Source organism: Meleagris gallopavo, chromosome 23 (assembly GCF_000146605.3).
Source record: "Meleagris gallopavo isolate NT-WF06-2002-E0010 breed Aviagen turkey brand Nicholas breeding stock chromosome 23, Turkey_5.1, whole genome shotgun sequence".
Taxonomy (NCBI): domain Eukaryota; kingdom Metazoa; phylum Chordata; class Aves; order Galliformes; family Phasianidae; genus Meleagris; species Meleagris gallopavo.
In genome coordinates this window covers 2,654,851-2,676,610 of record NC_015033.2, presented here as the reverse complement: position 1 = coordinate 2,676,610, position 21,760 = coordinate 2,654,851, and the positions used below count along the sequence as shown (strand labels likewise).

Sequence of the window (21,760 nt, the reverse complement as noted above, 5' to 3'; positions counted from 1 at the left end):
CTCCGGTCCTCGTTTCTTCACGTTGTGAGACCGTAAAGCCCGCTGTAATAACAGGCTGCGATCCTGTCTGCTGGCCGAACGGCCGTAAACAACGGTGTGGGCGTGCTCCGGGTGCTCGTGGAGGTGTAAGGGAGCCGAGGCTGGAGCGGGGAGCCTCGCTGCCCCGTGCAGCGTGTGGCGTTAATTGCTGTAAAGTCATTTATGAGGGCAGGGGTGGCGGGTGTCTTTGCAGGTGTATGCTAAGAGAGCTGGAAAAACAAGTCCCGCTTCAGCTCTCGTTTCCACGAGGTGTTTTCTAACCGTAACTGGCAGCTGCTCTACTGCTCAGGTCCTTTGTGAGACGGTGTCAATGGGAAATTAGCAGTCAGCTGCACACCGTCCGCCTCCAGCGTGGCCCTGGGGAGCTGCAGTGCTGCTGAGGAGCCCAGGACTCTGCAGGCTGTGCTCCGTGAGTCTGCCTTTTAATTTCTCTCTGATACCACTTTGATCGCAGCCAAATCGAGGTCCTGGCAGAGCGTAACAAGCGGTGGAATGGAGGTGATGTTGTTTTCCGCTCCCATCTGTTGATCTAATTGTAAAACCACCTGAAATTTAGCAATGTGTTACTGCAGGTTTTTTTCCATATAGCTGAAAGAATATCCTGACACAGTGCTCCAGCAGCAGACGGGGCAACAGAGGTGATAGGTGCACAGCTGTATGCACGCAGAATGTAGACTTAAAGTTCAATTAAAGGGCATTCAATTCCAGGAGTGGGAGGAAAGCATTCAAGTGCGTAGTATTTATCATGAGTTGCTTCCCTTTTTTTTTTTTATAAAGGCAGCGAGAGGAAGAATTTACTCAGTGAATGTTGACGTGTTCAGCTTATGCGTGTTGTGTCACTTGAGATCTGAGCTGACAGCAACTTGAGATTTCTTTCAAACGTGGAGTTCTGGTGTGAAATACTAGTTTTAATTAAAATGTCTGTGTTCTCCTAACTGTGTTGGCGTCTCAAGCATAAATACATTCTAATTTGGGCTCCAGCTTGTGCGTGACATTATCCTTTTTTTTTCCTTCCTCCAAAAAGAAAACGCTGCCAAACGTAAAACGTATTCCTTGAGCTTGTAAATTGTTTTGCTGTGGGTGTCACATCCTGATCAAGCTCCTATTTAATTTAAGTACACAACTACCTCATCCTGAGACACGGTTAGTCATAAAGTGTGCTGGAAATCTTAAAATCGGTAGGGTTTTTCCCTTTCAAAAATTAAAGTTGTGGCATAAAATGCTGTTTGGGTCACTAATGGAGCAGTTCTGATTGACTGGTGGCTGGAAAGCAATAAAATGAGTTATTAGTTCTGCAGTTTTGCAAGTGAAGACCAGTGTCTTCACTTCTTCCAAATCCCTGCTTAACGTCGCTGTCTTGATTGGAAATACTGCACTTAATTTGTTCTTCAAAAAAGCTGTATGCTTTTTTCATATTATTACAAGTAAAGAATAAGGATGCTTAGTACTGTTGATGGGTGCAAACCTAAATGAACAAGGAGATATCTAGTATTGCCTTAATGGCTTGATTTCCACCCCTCCACGTTCAGACAGATGTTCCTTAATATTTTGCTGGCAGAAAAAGAGCCCAACAGGATGTGAACAAGTGGTTCTGGAACTCAGGGCGAAACGTAAATTGAGTCAATAGAAGTCTGATGTGTTTGGGAGTTTGAAAGCAATTTGTTCGTCTGTTTTCACACCTCCAAAGCTGGTTCAATGATGTGTATATAAAGTTCAAATAGCGCGTGTCTCTCTCACAGAAATATAATGAAATAAATTAAGTTGCTGATGATTTGAGAGCAAATAGATCCAGTGACCTAGTTCTGCTGGAACAGCTGCAGGACATATGTTCTAGTTTGTTACATTCAGTAGTGGCTGGGAGTGACTGCCCATAAATGCAGCAGTGTTGTTGATTATTATCTTAATTTATTGGAGGAGTGGAAATGCAGCCCACGTTGAGCTTTTGTAAAGAGGAGGATCGGGCTCTTAGCAGTGGCCAGTTTCCCAAATGTTTTCTTGTTTAGCACAACGTGTTCCTGAAGTTAATTGCTTTTCTAGATAACAAGAATATACTTGCTTAAACAAATGCCTTGTTCATCTCTATTTCTCCAGTGCTTACAGATCTAACAACAATGATCAGGTATTGACAAAAAAATCCATGCAGCTTCCAAAGCAATGAAAAATTCATCAACAAATGTCTTTACTGACTGTGACGATCCTCCCCCGAAGAGAAGCAATATCTAATTTTTGAAGAGGGGCAGTAAGGCAAGCTCTGTGAGTGTGCTTGTTTAAAATACGTCCATCCACACGCACATCCTCAAGACTGACTTAAGTCAGACTCTGCTGGGCTGCTGTGACAAGCCCTGAAGTTGTTCTGCTAGTGCAGTAGGAGAGTAAATAGAATACCAACGTTTATAAAAGGTTAAATGCACAAGTTGAAGATGTACCTACGTAATCTGAAGCAGAATTATTCATAGCATTTGTATAAGTAGTCTTATACTGTCATGCACAAGTGGAAAGCTCTCTGTCAAACTAGGAAAATGCAGTGCCTGCCTCAGCAGCCCTTTGCTGGGTCACACGTAGCTTCTGTTCAGTTGAAATGTGCTGAGGAAGAGAATGTTCCCTACAAAGCTCTGAGCAAGGTGTTCTTGGCTTCTAGAGCTACGTGCTGCGCTGCAGAAAGCTTCTCCTTTCATCTTCTGAGATGAATTCACCTTTTTTGTTAAAGTAGGTGTTGGTGTGAGGTGTCTTGTCACCACAGGAACTGCTTAAAAAGGTAACATCTGTGCTTCGGGGCACTGATTTGGGACTCATCCTTGTTGTGCTTAAATGGAAAAGGATCCGTGGCAGTGCGAGCTCTTCCTGCTCTGTCCAAATCCTCATTAGCCATTCAAATTACTTGTAGCAATAACGCTGGAGTGTGGTTTTCAGGATTGTCAGCCCTTGGTCTTGGAGTTTTTAGCTGATAACAGAGGGTAGCCGTAAGTTTTCCCATTAAGCTGAACTATTTTTGCTTTGAATTTGAGGCAGCAGGTTCTGTGCACACGATTTTTCAGGAAGCAGAGTGGAAGTTAATGGTAGGAACCATTCAGTGATTTTGTTTTTCAGAGAAGCAGCTTGCCAAGGGTTGTGATATGTATTTTAGAGTAATTTGAAATTCATCCACTGCAGTTTTATTTAGCAAAAATAGTTTGGGAAATGACTCACTGGAGAGCTTTTCCCTACAGCCAAAGGCTTTCTTTCCTCGTGTTACGCTCTAGCTAGAGGAGCTAGTCTGCTTCCATGTTTTATTTATAATAGGAAAGACTCTTTCTGAAGCCACCAGGCTGCAGGTAGGCTGGCTGTGAGGTTTGGGTGTGGCTTCCCACACTATTGAGCAAAAACCAGGCAGATACTGTAGCACCGATAGAGGAAGTGTCTGAACAATGCGGATGGAGCGTGACGTAGGGCTTAGCAGTTCAGCCTAACAATCCAACCTAAGAAGTGTGGACTTTGCTTAGGTTGTGTGGAGCGAGATGAGGAGGATGGGGTGGGGGAGGGGAAGGAAGGCTCATAGCTGACCGTACAGTCTGCTCATTGAGGAGGTCTGAGTTTAGGCAGTTGAGAAATATGACTTATTAGCAGATAGACTTCAGTAACGCTTCGTGATTGTGCTGTCATGGGAAAAATTAATTGCAGCATTGCCTTTTCCAAGTGGCGTGTGCTCTCTGCCCTGATACAGATCCATCACAGCTCAGTGCTGCAGGCAGAGGAGCCTGTGACTGCGGGGAGGCTTATCAGCAGTGGTGCCAGGCAGTAACTGTTCTATTGCAATCACATTGATTTTCAGATGCTGGGTGTGGAACAGCCTCTGCGTGGCCCAGTTTGGAGCAGACTGATAAGGCTCCTTGTTTCTTAGCAACCACGATCTGCCATAGCCAGGAACCTGCCCTTCTGCAGCTGGAGGGAAAATTCTGAATGTCTCAAATCTCTGTCTTGAACCAAGGTAAGTCGTTCCCCTTGGCATATTTAATTTAAAGGCCTTTGTATTTGAATAAAAGGAGCGTGTTGGCAAAAGTTCCTTAGCAAAGGGAAAGTCTAACTTCTGTCATTAACAATCCATTTCCTCGTTCTTATTTAGACTTTTGTCTTTCCTGGGCATGGAGGTGCCGTACATCCTTCTCCTAACCAGACTTGTAGCAGAAGTTGCCAGCAAATCTACTGAAAGTTCGGTAGGTACTTTGCATTTTTGTCATGCTGGGTACTGTAAACCCCAGAAGAAACACAGTATTTTCCCTTCCTGTTGTGGTTTATTGAAGGCTTTGTAATTAAACAGAAATGAATGATGCTGGCGGTCATTAACTGAAGCATTTACAGTGGGTGAATTTGCTATGAGTGCCTGTTAAATTCATGCTAGTCATGTGCCCGTAGGCTCACAGGAGTGCAACTGGCAAAGCTTTGCACTGTGAGGAAAAAACACCTCCATGATTGAGACAGCACTTTTCAAGCTGCATGGTAGGTAGTTCCACTACAGAAACTCCAAACTATGGATACCAAAAAGTTTACTTTTCTAATGACTGCAGAGCTGTGAAGCCAGTTCTGTTTCACAGAAAAAGGTCAGATACAAAATTCTGCTTTTGGGAGAATTTTACCAGCAGAACCTTGTAAGAAACTGGTCTCCAGGAGGTTATCTGTAGGTTTTCTGGCTCTTCACCTCCCTGATGATACACTGACAGTTTTAAAGTCAGCCTTCTAATTACGCTTTCATGTCCCAAACGTTTCTCCTGACAGCTTTGATCTTCGCCACCCCTGGGTTTGATGGATTTTTGCCAATTAGCAGAATAATACTGACTGTTCTACGTTAGGTATATCCAAGTTATTTGTATGTGTGAATACAGTTTGGATCCAGTTACTTTTGACCAAGAACACTTAATCTCTTCTTAAGACCGATTAGACTTGCTATGTGCTTTAGGGGAATGTATCTACACAAGTTGAAGAGGCACTGGACTTATTTTCCTCGCACGGACTCGGAGAGTGGATGTGCCCAAGTCTATACAGAGTGTCAGTAACGTTCTGCCAAAAGAACTGCAGAGCTGATAACAGCCATCTATCTCTAAGCTTATGTCACAGCTTGTTGTAATTTGTAAATCATTTTGAAATTGGCTTTTATATAAAGCAACAGGAAAAAAAATAAGCTTTTCTTGCCTTCGGGATATGTGAAGTTACTCTTATGTTAAATGTTGAAGGAAGAAGCTTTTGCATCTCTGCTGATTGCTTTGCCATATGTAGACGTTATCTTCAGCTGCGATATGGGCGTTCAGTGAAAACTGTTTTTTGCCAGTCGTTTTGCTAACAGTGTGTCTCTATTTTGAGTTCTTTTGGGGATTTCCCATGTGTGCGAGAACGCCTTTGCTGCTTTACTAACAGTATTGGCAGCCTAATGTTAACATGGCGCAGTTCTCTTACATGGGTCTACTGTAGTTGGCAATGTCCTAAAGAACTTTGGTGAAAGGTTTCAGTATAAAACTCTTCAAGATCAAGGGAGAGGAGGCACAGCATGGCTGCTTGGACTTTGTGTAGGTCTCTGGTCAACAAAGGGGGTTGAGAGGACTTAAGAACTGTCACTCAAAATGTTTCCTGTTGTCTCGACTTTTAGCAACGTCGTTTCCTCTACTTTCAGCACAAGGGCAACTGAGTGGCTTGTTGTGATCTGGGAACTATATAGAAGTGCATCTTCAACACTCGTGTTACCAGAAGTTGTAACAGTCTCATGTGATCAGCTACATGGAAGTAGAATATTCACTGTGAATATTTCTCTGGTTCTGCTGCTTCCCACCAGCCCTGTGTCCTCATGGCTGCTTTGAGACTTGTGTAACAACCGCTACGTCCTGAGAAAAATGGCTTCTTAATGCAAGAGGAAACAAGTTGCTGTTTGGTCCCCTGTGTTCTCTGTGGATATGTACTGCAGTATTTTTGTAAACTTGAAAACTGTGGGGAAATACGTTGTAATTTCTTTTTTTTTCTTAGGTTTCAGAAACAGAATGTTGTGTGGATATGTTGGAGTCTAACAGTTCCTGTCCAATAGCCAACCAGTGCAGCCCAGGTATAGTGTGGCTTTCTTTAATTGAATTCCAGATTATTTTTGACAGTTAACATACAGCATCTGATTTAGTGGGGAATGGAAAGAGAATAAACAACCAGGTGAACTTTCTCCTTATGTGTACAGGATGTGAGTCATAAGAAGCACTAAATGTTGTCCTTGCACGGTAAGTAGAATAGACAACTATAAGGTTTTATGCTTTCTTTTTTATTTAGCATGCAATTGGATTATGCAAGAGCTATTTTGGATACTTAGAGGTCCATAAAAGGGGCATAAAAAGCAAAAATGCTGCGGTGTGTTGTAGCGTTTAAGAACAGTTTTGGTGTTGTCTTGTTAGCACAAAATGCCTCATTCTTCCTCGTCCCATTTAAGTGAATGTTTTTTCCTAAATTGAGTTTTGTTTTTTTATTAATACTGCGTAGCCTGTGTTTAAAATCAGAGTAAAAGACAGAAAATGGCTTCAGAGCCCACAGTAATGAGAGAATTGGTGATTTAAAAATTGGGATGCCTTTCTGGGCTGTTCTGATGGTTGTTAAAGCTCTATAAGCCTATCTAATTTCACTGCCTCGTTAGGTTCTTAAGCTGTTGCTTCATTGCTACGTTCATTTCTGCTCCTAAATGATTTTAGACATGGTATGAGCATAGTCTCCAAGCTAGGGGATTGCAATCTCTGAAGTCTTACTGTAAACTGATAACCCACCAAAATATTTGGTGTCAGATGAAGACTTTGATATTTCCTTCCTATTACTATAGAAAGGCTTTGCCCTTACGTTGGGTCCGTTTGTATTTAGATTAAATGTCAGATGTAATTTATTGCTGTGGGCATCAAATGTGCTGTTTCCCTCTAAGGAAACCGTAGTAGCAAAGCTGTTTTCAAATCAGCACCGTACTAATAGTTTGCTTTATGGGATAATTGATACCAGTTTGGCTCAAGGCTCTAGAGAGCTGGATTTTAGCCAGCCTAGTAAGTTTTTTGCTTTAAAATGTAGACTGTAATATGATCTAGGAGGAATATCTTTCTAATCTTCGTGTCTTGAGTCTAAGCCTCAAGTGAAACCGCCACAGCTTTATTTTATTAAATGAAGTTGTTACTGAAGATGTGCCCTAAATTTTTTTTTTTTTCCTCTTATGAAAGAAATAGCAGGACGTGTGTTTAAACATAAATTGAGAGGCTGGAACACTGAAGTCATAGAAGATGAAAGTTTAATCAGTTTCCAGCCCGCGTGGTGGGGTGACTGATATAAAACACTCACCATCTGTTGCGGAAGAGTTGAAACAGGCTTGGGTTCTTCTGAAAGTGAAACAATTAATAAAATACCTGAGAACACTGAGGCATGGAAAAGGGCGAAATCACAGCAGCACTCGTACCTTGAGCTTGTCACTCTTCAGTTGATTAACTATGGAAACTCCAACATCTTCTTTCATCCAAGCATAGTCAGGTCCTGAGCATCTTTGCCCCTGCCAGTTTCTGTTTTCTGTACTCTATGCAACAGTGGCATTAAGTTCTGTTTTAGTAGTGCACGACCTCTAAAAATAAATGGCTAAACGATGCTGCATTTTTAGTATTGTGGAAGGTACTTGCAGATTGTTAGATGGATCCCTTTTATCTTAAAACTAATGAAGCAGTGAATTGAGCTACGTTAAAATTTCCTTCTCGGAGTTTTTCTTGAATGTAACTTTCTCCTTTTTGCTCCTTAAGAGGTTATGTCTTTTCTGGAATAAGTGCTCTGAAATGAAAACTGCACTAGCATGGCGTGTGGGATCTGTTACCTCTGCCTCTTTCTGAAGATGAGGAAATATCTCTGGTGCTGTTTGTGTTGTTTTCACATCGCTGTACCTCTTATTCTTATGCAGGTTGTTACAGACGATGGAACGAGGATGGGAGTAGCAGCTGCATTAAGTGCAAAAATGAAACTCTTCCTGTTGCTACTGTTTACAATCTGTCTGATTGCAGAAACAGTGAGTCATTTATCATACTGTTATTCTAGGTAACAAGATTTCTTCTTGCTTATGTGGTCCAACAAAGACCGTTCAAGAAGACATCGGGTTGCAGAGTCTCTTTCACCGTTTGTAAAACTTCATCCTTTTCTGAAGCCCTAACGTACCTCAGAGGTTTTGAATGTGCAGTAAAAGCTACAGAAGCTTTGGAATTCAGTTGACAGAAACTATGCAGTGCTGTGGAACCATTCCAGAATTTAGAAGGGAAAAGAATGCAAAATGTTGAATTGGAGTACCTAATTTGTCAAACAAAACGCAACGCTTAGAAGAAGAAAAAAAATTAATTTGGCCCGGTGTAAGATCTTAAAATTAAGTTTGAAACATGAAAATGATTAATCTTACAGGCTAGGACCTGTACCGGCTATGCTTGTTTGATACTGAATTTTGTGCTTGCTTTAATCTCTCCTGTCAAAAAAGACATTCGCTAGGGGCTTTTCCAGGGCACAAAACAGCTCAGGCACTGCTTGAGCTCCTGAAAATCTGTACTGTGAAGGACAGATTCATTTTGTGCGTGTGGCTTTTGTGAGGTGAGATTCATTCGATTCCTTGCAAATATTGTAGTGAAGGAGATAAGAAACTTGATATAAGGTTCTGAGAAATGCACTAGCGAATGGTTTTTGCTTCCTTTCTGGGAATTCCTAAAGGTGGTGGTAAGAATGCTTTTTAAAATTTATTTACTTATTGGAGAAACTAGGATTCTTGTATAATTTCAAATAAGTGCTGATAAATAGGTTCTCCCAAAGTTTTTCAACAAATGCGTCGTCAGATTTCATTTGAAAAGCTCGGTGTGTTTGTTTGTTTGTTTTTTTAATTACAGCTGGTATCAGAGGGATGAATTTCCAAATGAATATAAGCACTGTAACTCCTTTCATACAGAACATAGGTGAGTAGTTAAGAATAATGATGGGACGTAAGCCTTACAACTCCTTGCTGTATACGAAGCCCTTCAAAACGTGGCATTTGGAACAAGTTGTACTTTTTTTTTTCCTGTAAGACAGATTTAATTCCAAAGGTGGCAGCTCCTTTTACTTGTTCTGCCTAGCTTTCATCAAGAATCTTTTGTAAGCCTCAGAGCTGAATTTTGAGGTAACTGTATCTCACCGAATGCTTCTTTGATCTGGTCCTATCTTCTGTTTAACCCTTCTGTTAGAAGAGATTTGTAGTGAATATTGGGCTTTCCTCTGAGTGGTTGTTTTGGTGTTGTCTTTGTGTTTTACAGGGGGTCCGGAAGTGGCAGCTTCTCTCATCTTAGGGACGTTTTTCATCAGCTTATTCCTGATTCTGTCTGTCGCTTCTTTCTTCTACCTCAAACGTGCCAATAAACTTCCTAATGTTTTCTACAGAAGGAACAAAGGTAAAATACTTCTAGGTAATTGTCTCAAGAAACATCTCAAAAGATTTGTTCCTCCGAGACAATGCAGAATAACAACTTTTCCCTGCTGTGTGCTTACAGCATCATTTTTTTCCACTGCAGAGCAGAGGATGTGTGCTCGCAGTTCTTAAGTCCGAGGGTGCTCAGGTGCACATTACACAGCTCTCTCACTAACCTAGCTGTTGCTTTCTGTAGCTTGCAAAGACTCAGTGTTGTGCTAGACATTAGCTGTCACTGAATGTTAGACATCTGAGGGGGATTTTTTGCACACAGACTATTTTAACACAGCGTGTGTATTTCAGTATAGAAAATGTCAGGTGCTTAGAGCCGTACAAAAAGCAGTTGTTTGTTCTTGAACTGTAGCACTGAAGGTATCCTGTTTATCGAGGATGTGTCAGCAGCAGGAGAAAGGGAACGGTGTTAGAGGTTCCTTGTTATTGTGCTTCTCAGTCACCTGTTTGCCCTCTGAATGCAGGATCTGCTGGGACTCAAAAAGGGCGTCTCCGTCTTGCCTGTTTTGCACAAACTCTTTGAATCTTTCTTATGACAAACTCCAGCTCTGCATTTGCTATGTTAGAGCTCCTTCTGTTGAACAGAAAGCTGGTTTCTGGTCAACTAAGCAAGTAGGCTTCCTCTTATTTTTCAAAAGAAGAAAAAAGAGAGGGGTGACCGGAGCAATCGGTTCAGTTATTTGGCTAAGAATGTCACACCTAGCCATTGCGAGTTAACGGCGTGTCACTGTGCCAGTCTCTTCTGGTAGCTGGCTGAAGGTGTGTTATTCTATTGGAGCTTCTATAATATAAAGAGATACTGCTGTGGCTACCTTCTCAGAAAGGAAAATGAGCCGTTCTTGGAAACCTTTGCAACTCTTTATCTCTAATCTTGAAAAGCGTACTACAATATGTCCTACTAATGGGCGTTCTACTAATCTGTTCTGGGGGTCTTGGTGACAGAAATTTTTATCAATGGAACTATTCTGTTGCACACATGTATTTAACGTAAAACAACTGGCAGGTCTAGATTAATGATGGTTTCTCTCTCTTTTAGCATCTGTTCTCCAGCCTAGTGAAACAGTAAGTAAGATTTGTTTTTCCACTAAGAGTAAGCAAGCCTAAAAGATCAAGTAAACAGTAACAATTCATTTCTGAGCTACTTGATCTGTTATGAGAAGCAAGACAAAACGAAATGCTTTGGGTTCTTTGTCTGAGCTAGAAAAAATGTAACGGATGAATACTGACCGTATGGATTACGAGTCGCTTTCTCTAAGACAGCGCTCGCAGTAAACATCATTGGAACCCTGAAAGGTTCCTGTGTTTGTTTTAATAAGAAACAAGGTGCTTTCTTTGACACAATTGTTCTCCTGTTACGCAGGCATCCATGATACCTCCCCCAGCTACTTCAGGTGAGAAACTGTTCTATGGGGCATACTGCTACAAACAAAGTTTTGCCTGTTAGCTTCCCTCTTGCACATTTCATTGCTGGAAAGCAGGCCGCCTGTCTCAAAGTGGTTATGCTAAGAATACTCAGCCAGTGAAAACAATTACTTTTAGGCTGGCATAGAACTGTGGAATCTGTCAAGAGCACAGAAATCTGATAAAGTATGTCCAGAAGACCTTTTGGGTGGGATTTATTGCTTTAATTAACGTCGCCATACAGTATTGATATAGCACTGTACTGTAGAGAAATCAAAGATCTATTTTTATTCTAATAGAGAGAAAAGTAGATGGAAGAAATGGGTTTTGAAGAATAATGCAGTCTGGAGCCCAGTTTCAGGACTGGAATCTTCTTTCCAGTGGCAGGCTGGCCGATTTTCAGGCTCACTGATCTGAAGTACATCAGTTTCTTGAAATAAGTGACACAGACTGTTTGGAGTATAGCATTTTGTGTGAGTGTGGTGAGTGGGTTGTTTGTACGTTGGCTGTTTTGACAAGATGGGATTTTAATTAGCATGAAAATCGATCAGAAATACACGTCTCATCTCAATTTTCTCCCCAGTTCTTCTAAATTTCAACCTATAAACATCGCTGTGAAATTCGCACTGTAATGCACTGGTTTAGACCAAATCTTTGTAATCCAAGACCAAAACTTGCTTTTTGGTGGAGGCCCAAATTTGTGCCACTTCTGGGAACTAGTACATACTGTTGTTATGTGATTAGCGAGCCAATGAGAGCCTAATAAAGCTTGAAGTGTCTAAATATGACTTTCACAAAACATATTAAATAGGGCGATAGGGCACACATACTGTATTTGTGGACGTGTTTTCCTCAGCTCTGGGTAGGAGCGTGGGGTTTTCTCCTTTAAATAAAGGGCAGAATGACTTTGGCCGCTCGGGGATTGTTGGATGGCGTGTGTTGCTAGGAATGAATGACAAAGGCACGCTTCTGCAGCAGGTGCTAATGATGTTTCTGTGCCCACCGTTTCAGTTCGGAAGCCGCGATACGTCAGACGAGAACGGTCACTAGTGACATCTGCATCTGCTGCTATGATATCATCTTCCGAAACCAGGGTCAGCAATGTTTAGCCTTCGTTCCCCACTGAGGACTCTGTAACTGTACGCAGTGTTGAAGAAGCTTTTTCTGAACCCACTGAAGTGCCAGGCAACGAGCGGCTGACCTGAATGGGAGCCAGATTACTGCGTCAAAGAGTTTGTGCCAAATGTTAACGGGGAAATGAACTCATGTAAAGATGCTGAATGGCAGGCTACATCCAGTTCTGTGAACTGCTTTCGTGATCTCGAAATGCACTATGCCTGCTCTGTGGTTTCCTTTGTCTCCCGCAGAGGCCGCGTTTAATCTTGAAAGTGTCTGTCTTTCTTTGGTACGCTTTCAGTTTTGGCAAATTCTTCCTGTGTCCCCAGAGTGGAACGTCTCGATGCTGCAGGCCAACACAAAATACCGGGGGAAACCAAGGATGCGGAGTTGTTTGAAGGACCCATTTGTAACAGCAAACACTAAGTGCCACTGCTTTAATGTTATAGGACAATGTAACAATACTTAAATTGTAATATTAAACAAACAAACAAACAAACACAAAAACACCTCCTGAAACGTCCCCTTCCGCTTCTAAAGTAGCTGACCCTGGTTTTTAACTCTTAATTACAGACCCACCTTTCAACTACTGTTAGTACTTTTGACAACGGGCTGGTAGGGGTTGGATCCCAACAGATTCCTACGCTTTGGCTTACGCTTTTCAGCTAGCTTCAGCTCGGTCCTTGAATGAAGAACCATTTGCTTTGGCTTTGCAGTTGGTATGCTGCTAAGTCTGTCCCGCAAAGACAGTCTCTAGTATCTTCCTTGTACACAGCAGGTGAAAAGAAACCAAAATTCCTGCAGGGGAATCCGTGCACCTGTTAGACGTGCCACTGAGTGTCGAGATGAACTTGAGAGGTCAGGTGAATTTCTATCGATGCAGTGAAGGGTTTCTTTTCTCAAGCCTTTCCTTAACGTGCCTGACTTGTGCAGGCCAGTACCTTAGGGCAGAGTCCTTGTTAAAAGCACCAGCCTAAGTAGCCCCTCAGATGCCTGCTCTTGCCCTTCTAATGCCAGCCGAGTAGTCACTGTGGAAACTGAAATAGCTGTAAAATCTTCCTTGGTTAGGCTAGGCTACCTTTCATCAAATTGGTTCCTGGCACGGCTGACTGTTGCCATGTGAACATTTAAATTGGCACGATGGGCACAATGGTACGGGCGTGAGAGTGGGTGACAGGGAAATGACTGGAAAACTTGAGGTTGCTAAATTGGTGGAAGCGTCACTGTCACCGTATGTGAAATTATTTCTAAGCAGCCTGTGCATTCCCACCTACCTGTGTTGCTATTGCCTGACTTAGTTTAGCTGGAGCTCGGTTACGGGTCTGTACTCCTAAAATAAATTACTTTGAAGCTTTTTATCATCAGCCACTGCCACGAACATAATGGTCGGGAACTGGAACAGTCAGTTCTCCTCAGAAAATGGGAACGTAAGTGTCATGAGTTGATGCCATACCCATATGGAGAGTGCAGACCTTTTTATCCGGATTCCTTTTCTCTGAGATTAAAAGCTTATCCAGAACGATAGGAACAGAGCTGGGCTGGGCAGGGATATCTTACTGAATAGGCCTCTTTTTATCCAAGTTTCAGTGCAGTTGTATGTCCTCGCATCCCTCCCCTTACGGGGTAAACGAGATCTCCTGTAGCATCCAAACAAGCTAGGGCAAAGACTGGGGATAAAGAAAAACCCTCAAAGAAGCACCTCGCCCCCGAGTGAGGGGAAAAACGAAACCAAAAAAAAACCCCACACCACCCTTGAGTTGCTGTATGGAGAAACATCAGACCGTCTTTCAGTCAAAAGGATGTAAAGAGCTTTTGTTCTAGCAGACAAAACTAACGACAGCAGACGATGCCGTTTGAGGCACTTCAGCTTTCAATCTGGAATGCGCTTACAGTTCTTACCTTCCCTGTTCGGGAAGCGGCAGTTTTGGCTGCGATTTCCACCTCTCTTCATGTTTGTGCCGCCGTGATTTTTATTTATTTTTTCCCCACAATAAGAAATCATTGGGAGGTTATAGGTTTTTCCTGACCTCAGTTGCTGAATATTCTCTTAACCTTTCGAGGAAAAGGAGTTAACTATGCAAATAACGTAACGCCAAGAAAAGGCACCTTTTGAAAGCAGGGAGTTTCTGCTTGCAGACCTGTCAGCGACAGCGCATCCGTGTGTTGCTTAGTTGCAAGATGTATTCTTTCTACACATAAATTATTGAAGGAGCGTTCGTGTCGTGGCGTCGTCTTATCCTCAAGTGCACACTGTGACTTCGGTTGCGTCTAACCTCTGTGCCGTCAAGTCCTTCCTCAACCACAGCATCTCTTCTCCTTTCTGCGCTGCTTCTCCCCAGCACACTCTTTAAGTGCAGGGAATACGTGCCCCTGTCTGTTTGGTTCCGTTTTGGGATCTTTTCACCTTTTGTTATTGCTCTCTGACGCAGTGGACTCCTGATCCAAACGGCTCTTTATTCATTTGCACCGTCAGTTTAAGCATAGAATGTGTTTTGGTTTCAGTCTCCCTCCACCGTAATACCAGATGTAATATATAAAATTGGCTTTAACGAACCATGATATTTCATGTATTTCTGTATTTTTTCAATTGTGCCCCAATAAACGTCTCTGAGCTTTTCTAATGACTCTGGAGGTCCTTCATACCTTTCCTTTTCAAACACAGAACGAAGGGAGCACCCAAACGAGCACCCAAAGCAGAGCCACGTTTCAGCTCACGTGTCTCCTTACCTCCGCTAAAACTGGCGTTGGAAGGAAAGTCAAGTCCAAACGGTGCTACCTGTTTCACAAGAGGTTATGAGCTTGGATTTGGGGATTTTTGGAATCGCCCCCTCGGAGAAAGCGTTCTTCCAGTCCCTTTCCTCCCTGGGAATTTCATGCTCTTATTGTGCTTCTCTTTCTGACTTTTTGTGCAAATCTCGCTTTTTGTAGTAACGCTTCTTTGTGTTCTCTGCTGCCAAAATCATCTGTAATAACAAGAGCCGAGCCGAAAGAAATCGGGATGCTGAGCCTGAAGTCCTCGTAGTGAAATTTGGCAACTCCCCTTACAGAACGAGCTGCGCAGCTTCACGTATGAGATGCTGCCTTTAGTTAACTATGCTGACAAGGGAGGCAAAGCCAAATGCCTTAACATCTACCACACGTGTGCTGTGAAGGGTCAAAGCTCGGTTGTCAAAGCCGAGGCGACAGCGCAACATCTAGGGAGAAACTGACCTGGAAAATTATCCCGGACGAAGACTTACAAGTGGTTTTGTCAGTTAAATGGACTCCGACCGCCGGCGAGCCCAAAATATAGCAGGCTTCAGGAGGAGAAAGTGCCCGGCATCTTTTCCTCCTTGCCATCAACCATCCGACTGGATTCAGACAAAATTGGCAGCAGGTGAAGGGGGCAGGACTGTAAGTAGGCACACTGTAACAACTGGGAACAACTTGAGACGCATTTTGCACACCCGAGAGGAGCCCTCTCCCTTAGTGATGTGACACTGTCTGAAGGTGAGTGCACCGTAGACGAAAGGCAACGACAATCACTTCTTATAAGCCTAAAACCTCGTGTTTCATTACAACCTGATATGCAGTCATAGCAGAAACGCTAAGTCACAGCTTGCACCAGCGATTGAGCACCTGGTGGGAAGGCAGGGCCAAGGGAGCTCAGGTGCATGCAATGTACCTGAGTGGCAGGAAGGGGTGGATCCTGGCTCCATCCCTTCCCAGGCCTCATTTAAGGGCTGGCAGCGAAGGTGAGAGCATCTCCCTCGAGATCCCTGCATGCCCGAGGTCTTATGAAGGCAAGCAGCTTCTTTTCCTTTGTTTCTGTGCCTACGGCGTTTGAGCCTCGATTGTCAACTGAGTCCTCAATTGCTGCGGCCTGGAACTTTGCTACTCTGCTGTCATCGCTGTGCTTTGCATTGCGTTACAGCATTATACCACTTACGGGCACTTCAGCAGGCTGGTGTCATACGTATAAAGAACAAAGCAGGAATGATGTTGCATACAGGCACGCTTATGTATTTTGCCGAATGGCTGATAGGTAGAAACTGCATGAGTTTGCTTTGTGCAACCGTAATGACCTAAAAGTAAGCCCTACCCGCCTTCATTTAGGCATTAATCAAAGCTCATGGATGTTGTCACGAGGACAGCTTCTGTCCTCACCTTGAGCTTTGTAGATGCTGGCTGGTGAGATCCAGCTGCATGCGACAGTGTGGAAACGCTGCCTGCTCCCAATGGCTGAGCTCGGCAGGAAAGCGCGGCTGTGCCGCGGCAAGTCGGTGCCTGCAGGGATGTGACGGTAGCTTCAGTTGGTTTGATTTCTTAAAAAGAGTTGTGCTTACGTTTCTATTTGTGCCGAGTAGTACACTGGTGTGGGCTACTTCAGTATCGCTGAGAGAGAGATCTGGGGAGACAGATGCCTACAATCCACCTGTTTGCTTTCTTTTCTTCAGCACGCCGTCGGCCTCGCGGGAGATCTGCATCACGTCTCGCATCCGAGAAGATACGATTTGTGTTCCCCGTCAGCATCCCTTGGTTTCTGCGTGAAAACTGAGCATGCATCACAGCTGGCAGACAAGGCAAAAGAAGGTAGGAAAAGCTAAAAATGCCACTTTTAGTCTTATTTTGGTGGCGGGCCGTGACCTTTAGCATTAGAACCAAAGCACAGATGAGCCGTGGCGGCACAGGAAATTACAGACGAGACAGAAGATTCTTCAGTTCTAGGGACCCCTATCAGCACAGAATTATTTTTAGCACGACCTTGTCTGATAAGGCAGGGTTTACACAGTTAGATGCAAACAGTCCTTCGGTAGCTTTGCTGTTGTCCTTGTTCTAAGTTAGCAGGACTCGATTCTCCTTCAGAAAACCCTGTGGCCTTGGTGGCGTGGCAGCGTGCCCACGGTCACACATCCGCCCGAGAGCCATGAGTCCTTATTAGCTCTGAGTGTAAACAAGTCCTCTGTCAGAGCAGACTTCGGCCCAGCTGCCTGGGAGCTGCTGGGGGAGCTAAGTCGAGCAGAGCTTAAGGTCTGCATCTTAACAGAAGAACCAGGGAAAGCAGTTGCTCGAGGCCAGGCTGGACGTGGCTCTGGGCAGCCCGGTCTGGTGGTTGGCGACCCTGCACACAGCAGGGGGGTTGAAACGAGATGATCATTGGGGTCCTTTTCAATCCAGGCCACTCTATGATTCTATGACAGCAAGTGAGGTCAGGCTTTTGCTCGGGCCACGTAGTTAGCTAGGTTTCAGTTGCTGTAGTGATAAAGAGAGTTATCTAGATGGAGTCTGGCATTACACGCTGCAGTTCAGAATGAGATGAAACGTCATTTCTTGGTTCTGATTTTGCCCAGATCTCTAACCAGGTTCTTTTCCTTTGGCAGCTGGTGTCACGAGCCAAGCACTGATCTCTCTGCAGGTGTTTGTCAGTGTTACTTAGGTGACGTTAACTTCAGCAGGTTTCTGAATTTTGCAGTCGAGAGGTTTTTGTTTTTACGCTTCGGGTCATTGTCTCTTAGATCCCCGAGCAGGATAAACCAGAAAAATAGCTTTTGTCCTGAGTTTCCACGGGCTGACCCGAGCCTCGGCAGGTCTTTGTGGAGAATTCTTTGTGGACAACGCTGCAGCGTGAGGCCGGGAGGGGCTCTGGGTTCGCCTGGCTCTGAGCGTAACCCCTTTTTTCCTCTTTATTTACTTTGGCGGTCCGGAATCTGAAAGGGCTGCTGTTCTGCACTTAGACTTCCTTTCTGAGGTACCGAATTAGGAAGGTTGCTTTTATCAAATGGAAATAGCTGGTTATTTTATTAAGAAACACCCATGGAAATGCAGTCAACTCAGTGCCAAGGATTGTCTTACGCTGCTGGTAGAAATGCAGTCTGAGTGTAAGGGTGAGGTTCCAGGCTTAACGCTCTCCGTCTTGGAGGCAGGAAGTGGAGAGAGAAAAGAGCAAGGAGTCTTTTTGGAGTAGAATTTCCTCTCGTAAAGATACGACTGCAGGAGAGATTGCTTTTCGTTTTCACTGCCGAAACTCATTTCGGTCAGGCAGAAAACAACTCTGCTCCCCGGTGCCAGCGCTTTTATCAGCCAGCACTTCAGCCATCAATATCCTAGCTCTTCAAATTGGATGAAGGCGAGGTGTCTAGGTAAGGGTAGTTAATTTAATGCTGTCTAATTCTAGTTCTTCTAGATTCGGTTATTAATTTTTCTCTCACGCGGGCATTTGCTTGACGGCCTGTGGTTCTGCCTGCCCTGCAAGGAATTGGAAACGTGGGGTAGAAAGGAGCGTTTTGGATCATTTTTTTTACACCAACAAATGACGGGCAGTGACGGATGGTGCGAAGTACCAGCCCAAATCCTCCCTTCTTTCCAGGCTGTCAATCATTCTGGCAGCTTCTAGCGACTGCAAGTGAGCATCCTTTGTTAATTACTTTTCCATCAATTTCTGAGGAGGATGGCAAAGATCGTAACGAAGTTAATTGCATGATAGATTAGGGCGAGCTCTGAACCACGTAGGGTATTTCACCGCTGACAACATTTGAAACGTCAGTTTTTTTTCCTTTTTTTTTTCAAACGGAATAAAGTAAACTTTAACACAGTGTAAGAGAGGCACTATTATTTTTATTTTATAGGACATTAAGTAAAAAATTCAGCTTTCCCAGTGGATGGGGCTGCTGAATCACAGCCTGAGCCTCTGATTGATCACCTGAGGCGAGCAGTGAGTCAGCCACGGGAGCACAGGTGAAGGCAATTCACCTGTGCTGCAGGAAGGGGTGGAGCCTGGCTGCACCTCTCCTAGAGCCATTTAAGAGCTGACTGCCAGTGGGGAAGGATCTCTTCTGGAGACCTGCTCCGCTGGAGTCTATTTCACGAGCCCAGGATCAGGTGAGTGTGTTTTTTTTGTGTCTTTCTTTTCCTGCTCCAATATAATAACTGACTAACTACATCAGCCAAGCTCCTGGGTATGCTACAGCATCTGTATATTCATTGATTGTACACCCAGACAAACCAGCAGTTTCCCAATGGAAGCTGACATTCCAGCCTACTAAGAGAGCTATTGCAGCTCCGCTTTAGTAACGGGGGAAAGCTTCTGTTCTATATCTCTCAACAGGCATCAGCTGAGCTTTGCTCAAAACAACACTTGTGTTGCAGTTGCTATCAATCAGTTAGTCAGTTAGTTATCGTTTTACCGCCCCATCACAACAAGGGTTTAGGTTGGGCAACAAACGTGGAAGTAATGAATAGCACCAAATCAGGCTGTACTCGTGCGGCCTCGGTGCAAGTTTCAGCAGCTTTCATCAGAGCCTGTAAGCCTGTCGATACGAGCGTTGTGTTGTAAGGGACGCCCGCAGGTCAGGGCTGGGAAACGCAGCCTGCAATCTTAGCCGCCTTTTCTCACATCCCCTCCCTCACACCTCAGCATCAGAGCTCCTGTCACACTCAGAACAATACGCAGAACAAAGGAGGGGAGGGACGGTGCTGCAACCTGAGAGGCTTTTTTTCAGGCTGTGCTCATTGACCTCAGGCCAGCTGCTGGAACAAAAAGGCAGAGCGACCTTCAGGCTCACAGAGAGCACGTTGAGGGCTGGAAGCGTTCAGGTTCTACACCATAAGCGTGGGATCTAGACTTCCTGGTTATACAGCGTTTGTTAGAAGGTGCACTGCAAATATAGCATTCAAGGGCCACTTCAGAACTCAGGGAGAGAGAGGTGAATGGGAACTACTTCAGCCACACGTGCTCGTGCATCTTCTGAGAGCTCCGCTTGTGAGCCCCTGCTCTCCTTGACATAGCTGAGTACTGTTGTAACAGCGCAGGAACGTTGTAACAGCACTGAAGAGGTGTAGAGTAGAAGGGTAGAATGGCCTGGTTCAAAAAGGACCACTACAATCACGTAGTTCCAACTCCTTGCTACACGCAGGGCCGCCAACCAGCAGACCGGGCTGCCCGGAGCCACACTGAGCCTGGCCTGGAACAGCTCCAGGGATGGGGCATCCGCAACCTCCTTGGGCAACCTGTTCCAGCACCTCACCACCCTCTGTGCTGTCCTCCTCCTCCTATCTACCCTCAATCTCCCCCTTTTAGTTTTAAACTATTCCCCCATCTCCTATCGCTCCATGTAACCAGCCATTCCCCCTCCTTTTTATACACTCCCTTCAGGTACTGGAAGGACACAACAAGGTCTCTTCAGAGCCTTTTCTTCTCCATGCTAATTAAGGTCAGTTCCAGAATTGTTTGTGGTGGAAGGGACTCCTCAGAGCTCCCGGGACCACCTACACCTTCAGCAGCGTTCAGCTTGTTCCTTACTCGTGTTCTGAAAGAAACATAAGGACGTACACTGAAGAGATATTGCAATGGTGGCAGTAAACTGTAACAAATATTTATTCTTTCCCATTTATTATAAGTATTTAACCATCAATATCGATGCAAACTTGTACATAACAGCAAGCATTCTCCAATGCAGCTACTTGCTTTCTTTCAGATGACTACAAGATGACCGAAGGCACCTGAAACAAAGCAGCTCCACAGGAACTAAGAGGAGGAAGACCAGATTTCTAAGCGTTAGAAGGTAAGCACCAGGCATTTTTCCTCTTTTCTTTAGTGCAAGGCATCTCATTTGTTAACAAAACTACGTTTGAAGTTAGCTGTTTGGTAATTTTAGTTAGTCACAATTAGTTATACTACACGTTACGTTAGTTATATTATCAATATAGTTTGTTTCCTTGAGAAGCTAAGTTCTTTCTGCATTTGAATTTTAATGGCATCGAGCAGACTCTCGCTACTTTTATTCAGGATTAGCAGAAAGTTTATTGGCAGTTGCAAACAACAGTTACAGCAAGCTGGCAAGGCAGAAATATTCACAACAAAATGAGAAGTCGCATCCCCACTTCTTCGATTAGAGAACATCCACTTACCTTAAATGAAATTTTTCAGAGGTAAACAGGTTCAAAGTAAAGGAACAGGACACAGCCAGAGGTACAGAGCCCACTAACAGTTTGCTAGTTAGCTTCTGTTAAGAAGCACTCGCTCCCATTCTAGTTCTGCTGCAGAATCTCAGTTTCATTTGTCATAGTTAAGTTTACTGTTACAGAGACATACAGATAAATACATTTAATTCTTTAAACATCGCTTATGTTAAGAGAACGTTTTGAAGCCTTTACCTTTTTCCAATTACAATGGACTTACTGACTTTTTGGTTGTTTTTTTTTGCCTTTTTTTCCCCCCCAACAGAGCAAAGAATCTCGCCCATTCCAGAGCGTTTTTTCAAGCTCCAGCACCTGGAGCAGAGCAGCTTTACCCGGGAACCCGAAAGCCTCAAACTGCCGGTAAGCTACTGCCGGCAGTTGGAGACGGTACTTATCCACAAGCACGTTCTCCTGCAGACAAATCTACCGCTTCTGCCTGCGGTAAGCTCGAGGCGGCGGCAGAAGGGGAACCACGTCTCTCCGAGCAGCGGCAGCTTAAGCCCTCGGACTCACGCGGGGGGCCCCTACAAGAAGGAGGCGGCACTTTAGGAGATTAGCAAATGTTTAAGCACGAGCAAATAAAGATAGCAAGTTGTTTGTCAGCGAGCCGGCACCCATAACCCGCCAGCGTAACAGTAACTGCAGTGGCTCAGCTACCTCTTAAGTCATAGACCAAGGCGCCTTTCAGGACAGTTTTACTTACGCTTCAAAACCGATCGAATTCCCTCCCCAGGCAGAACACAGAACCCCACTCCGAGCCTTAACCCCTACCCCCCAGCCGCAGACTAAGAGCGACGGCACGGCTCAGCAGCCCCTCGATTCCAAGGC

At 44.3% G+C, this 21,760-nt stretch overlaps 2 protein-coding genes and 2 long non-coding RNA genes across 8 annotated transcripts in view; 2 read left to right on the top strand and 2 right to left on the bottom strand.

Annotated features, from left to right (window-relative positions):
• LOC104914168 overlaps window positions 1–560 on the bottom strand; it is a 2,629-nt gene extending 2,069 nt beyond the window's left edge. The window contains exon 1 of the mRNA XM_031556716.1: window positions 480–560. Coding sequence (XP_031412576.1) covers window positions 480–560 — 81 coding nt within the window. The remainder of the gene's footprint in view (window positions 1–479) is intronic.
• On the top strand, window positions 34–14,619 carry C23H1orf159 (chromosome 23 C1orf159 homolog). Of its 4 annotated transcripts, XM_019622480.2 has the most exons (11): window positions 40–448; window positions 2,131–2,292; window positions 3,848–4,003; window positions 4,139–4,229; window positions 6,025–6,100; window positions 7,952–8,056; window positions 8,913–8,978; window positions 9,315–9,449; window positions 10,515–10,540; window positions 10,839–10,869; window positions 11,891–14,619. In XM_019622480.2, the coding sequence occupies exons 4-11, from the start codon at window positions 4,158–4,160 to the stop codon at window positions 11,986–11,988; spliced, it is 609 nt and encodes a 202-aa protein (XP_019478025.1). In that variant the 5' UTR covers window positions 40–448; window positions 2,131–2,292; window positions 3,848–4,003; window positions 4,139–4,157; the 3' UTR covers window positions 11,989–14,619. The 4 variants fall into 4 exon arrangements, with proteins under 4 accessions (XP_019478027.1, XP_019478025.1, XP_003212292.1 ...); XM_003212244.4 differs by lacking the exon at window positions 2,131–2,292; XM_019622482.2 differs by lacking the exons at window positions 2,131–2,292; window positions 9,315–9,449 and having other exon boundaries at window positions 34–448.
• Window positions 14,620–15,717: 1,098 nt separating this feature from the next.
• LOC109370864 lies at window positions 15,718–21,295 on the top strand. Of its 2 annotated transcripts, none has more exons than XR_004161902.1 (3): window positions 15,718–16,567; window positions 20,449–20,535; window positions 21,198–21,295. It is a non-coding gene; the product is annotated as an uncharacterized LOC109370864 (long non-coding RNA). The 2 variants fall into 2 exon arrangements; XR_004161901.1 differs by lacking the exon at window positions 15,718–16,567 and adding an exon at window positions 18,799–18,853.
• On the bottom strand, window positions 18,570–21,241 carry LOC116217409. Its single transcript, XR_004161903.1, has 2 exons — window positions 20,882–21,241; window positions 18,570–20,280 (listed from the first exon to the last, which is right to left on the bottom strand). It is a non-coding gene; the product is annotated as an uncharacterized LOC116217409 (long non-coding RNA).
• Window positions 21,296–21,760: the final 465 nt, after the last annotated feature.

Bases quoted from the DNA above. Each gene is read 5' to 3' on its own strand.
- C23H1orf159 (XM_003212244.4), top strand. From the start codon at position 4,158: ATGGAGGTGCCGTACATCCTTCTCCTAACCAGACTTGTAGCAGAAGTT. The intron at 8,057-8,912 runs GTGAGTCATTTA...TTTTAATTACAG, and splicing joins TCTGTCTGATTGCAGAAACA to CTGGTATCAGAGGGATGAAT. The intron at 10,541-10,838 runs GTAAGTAAGATT...CCTGTTACGCAG, and splicing joins TTCTCCAGCCTAGTGAAACA to GCATCCATGATACCTCCCCC.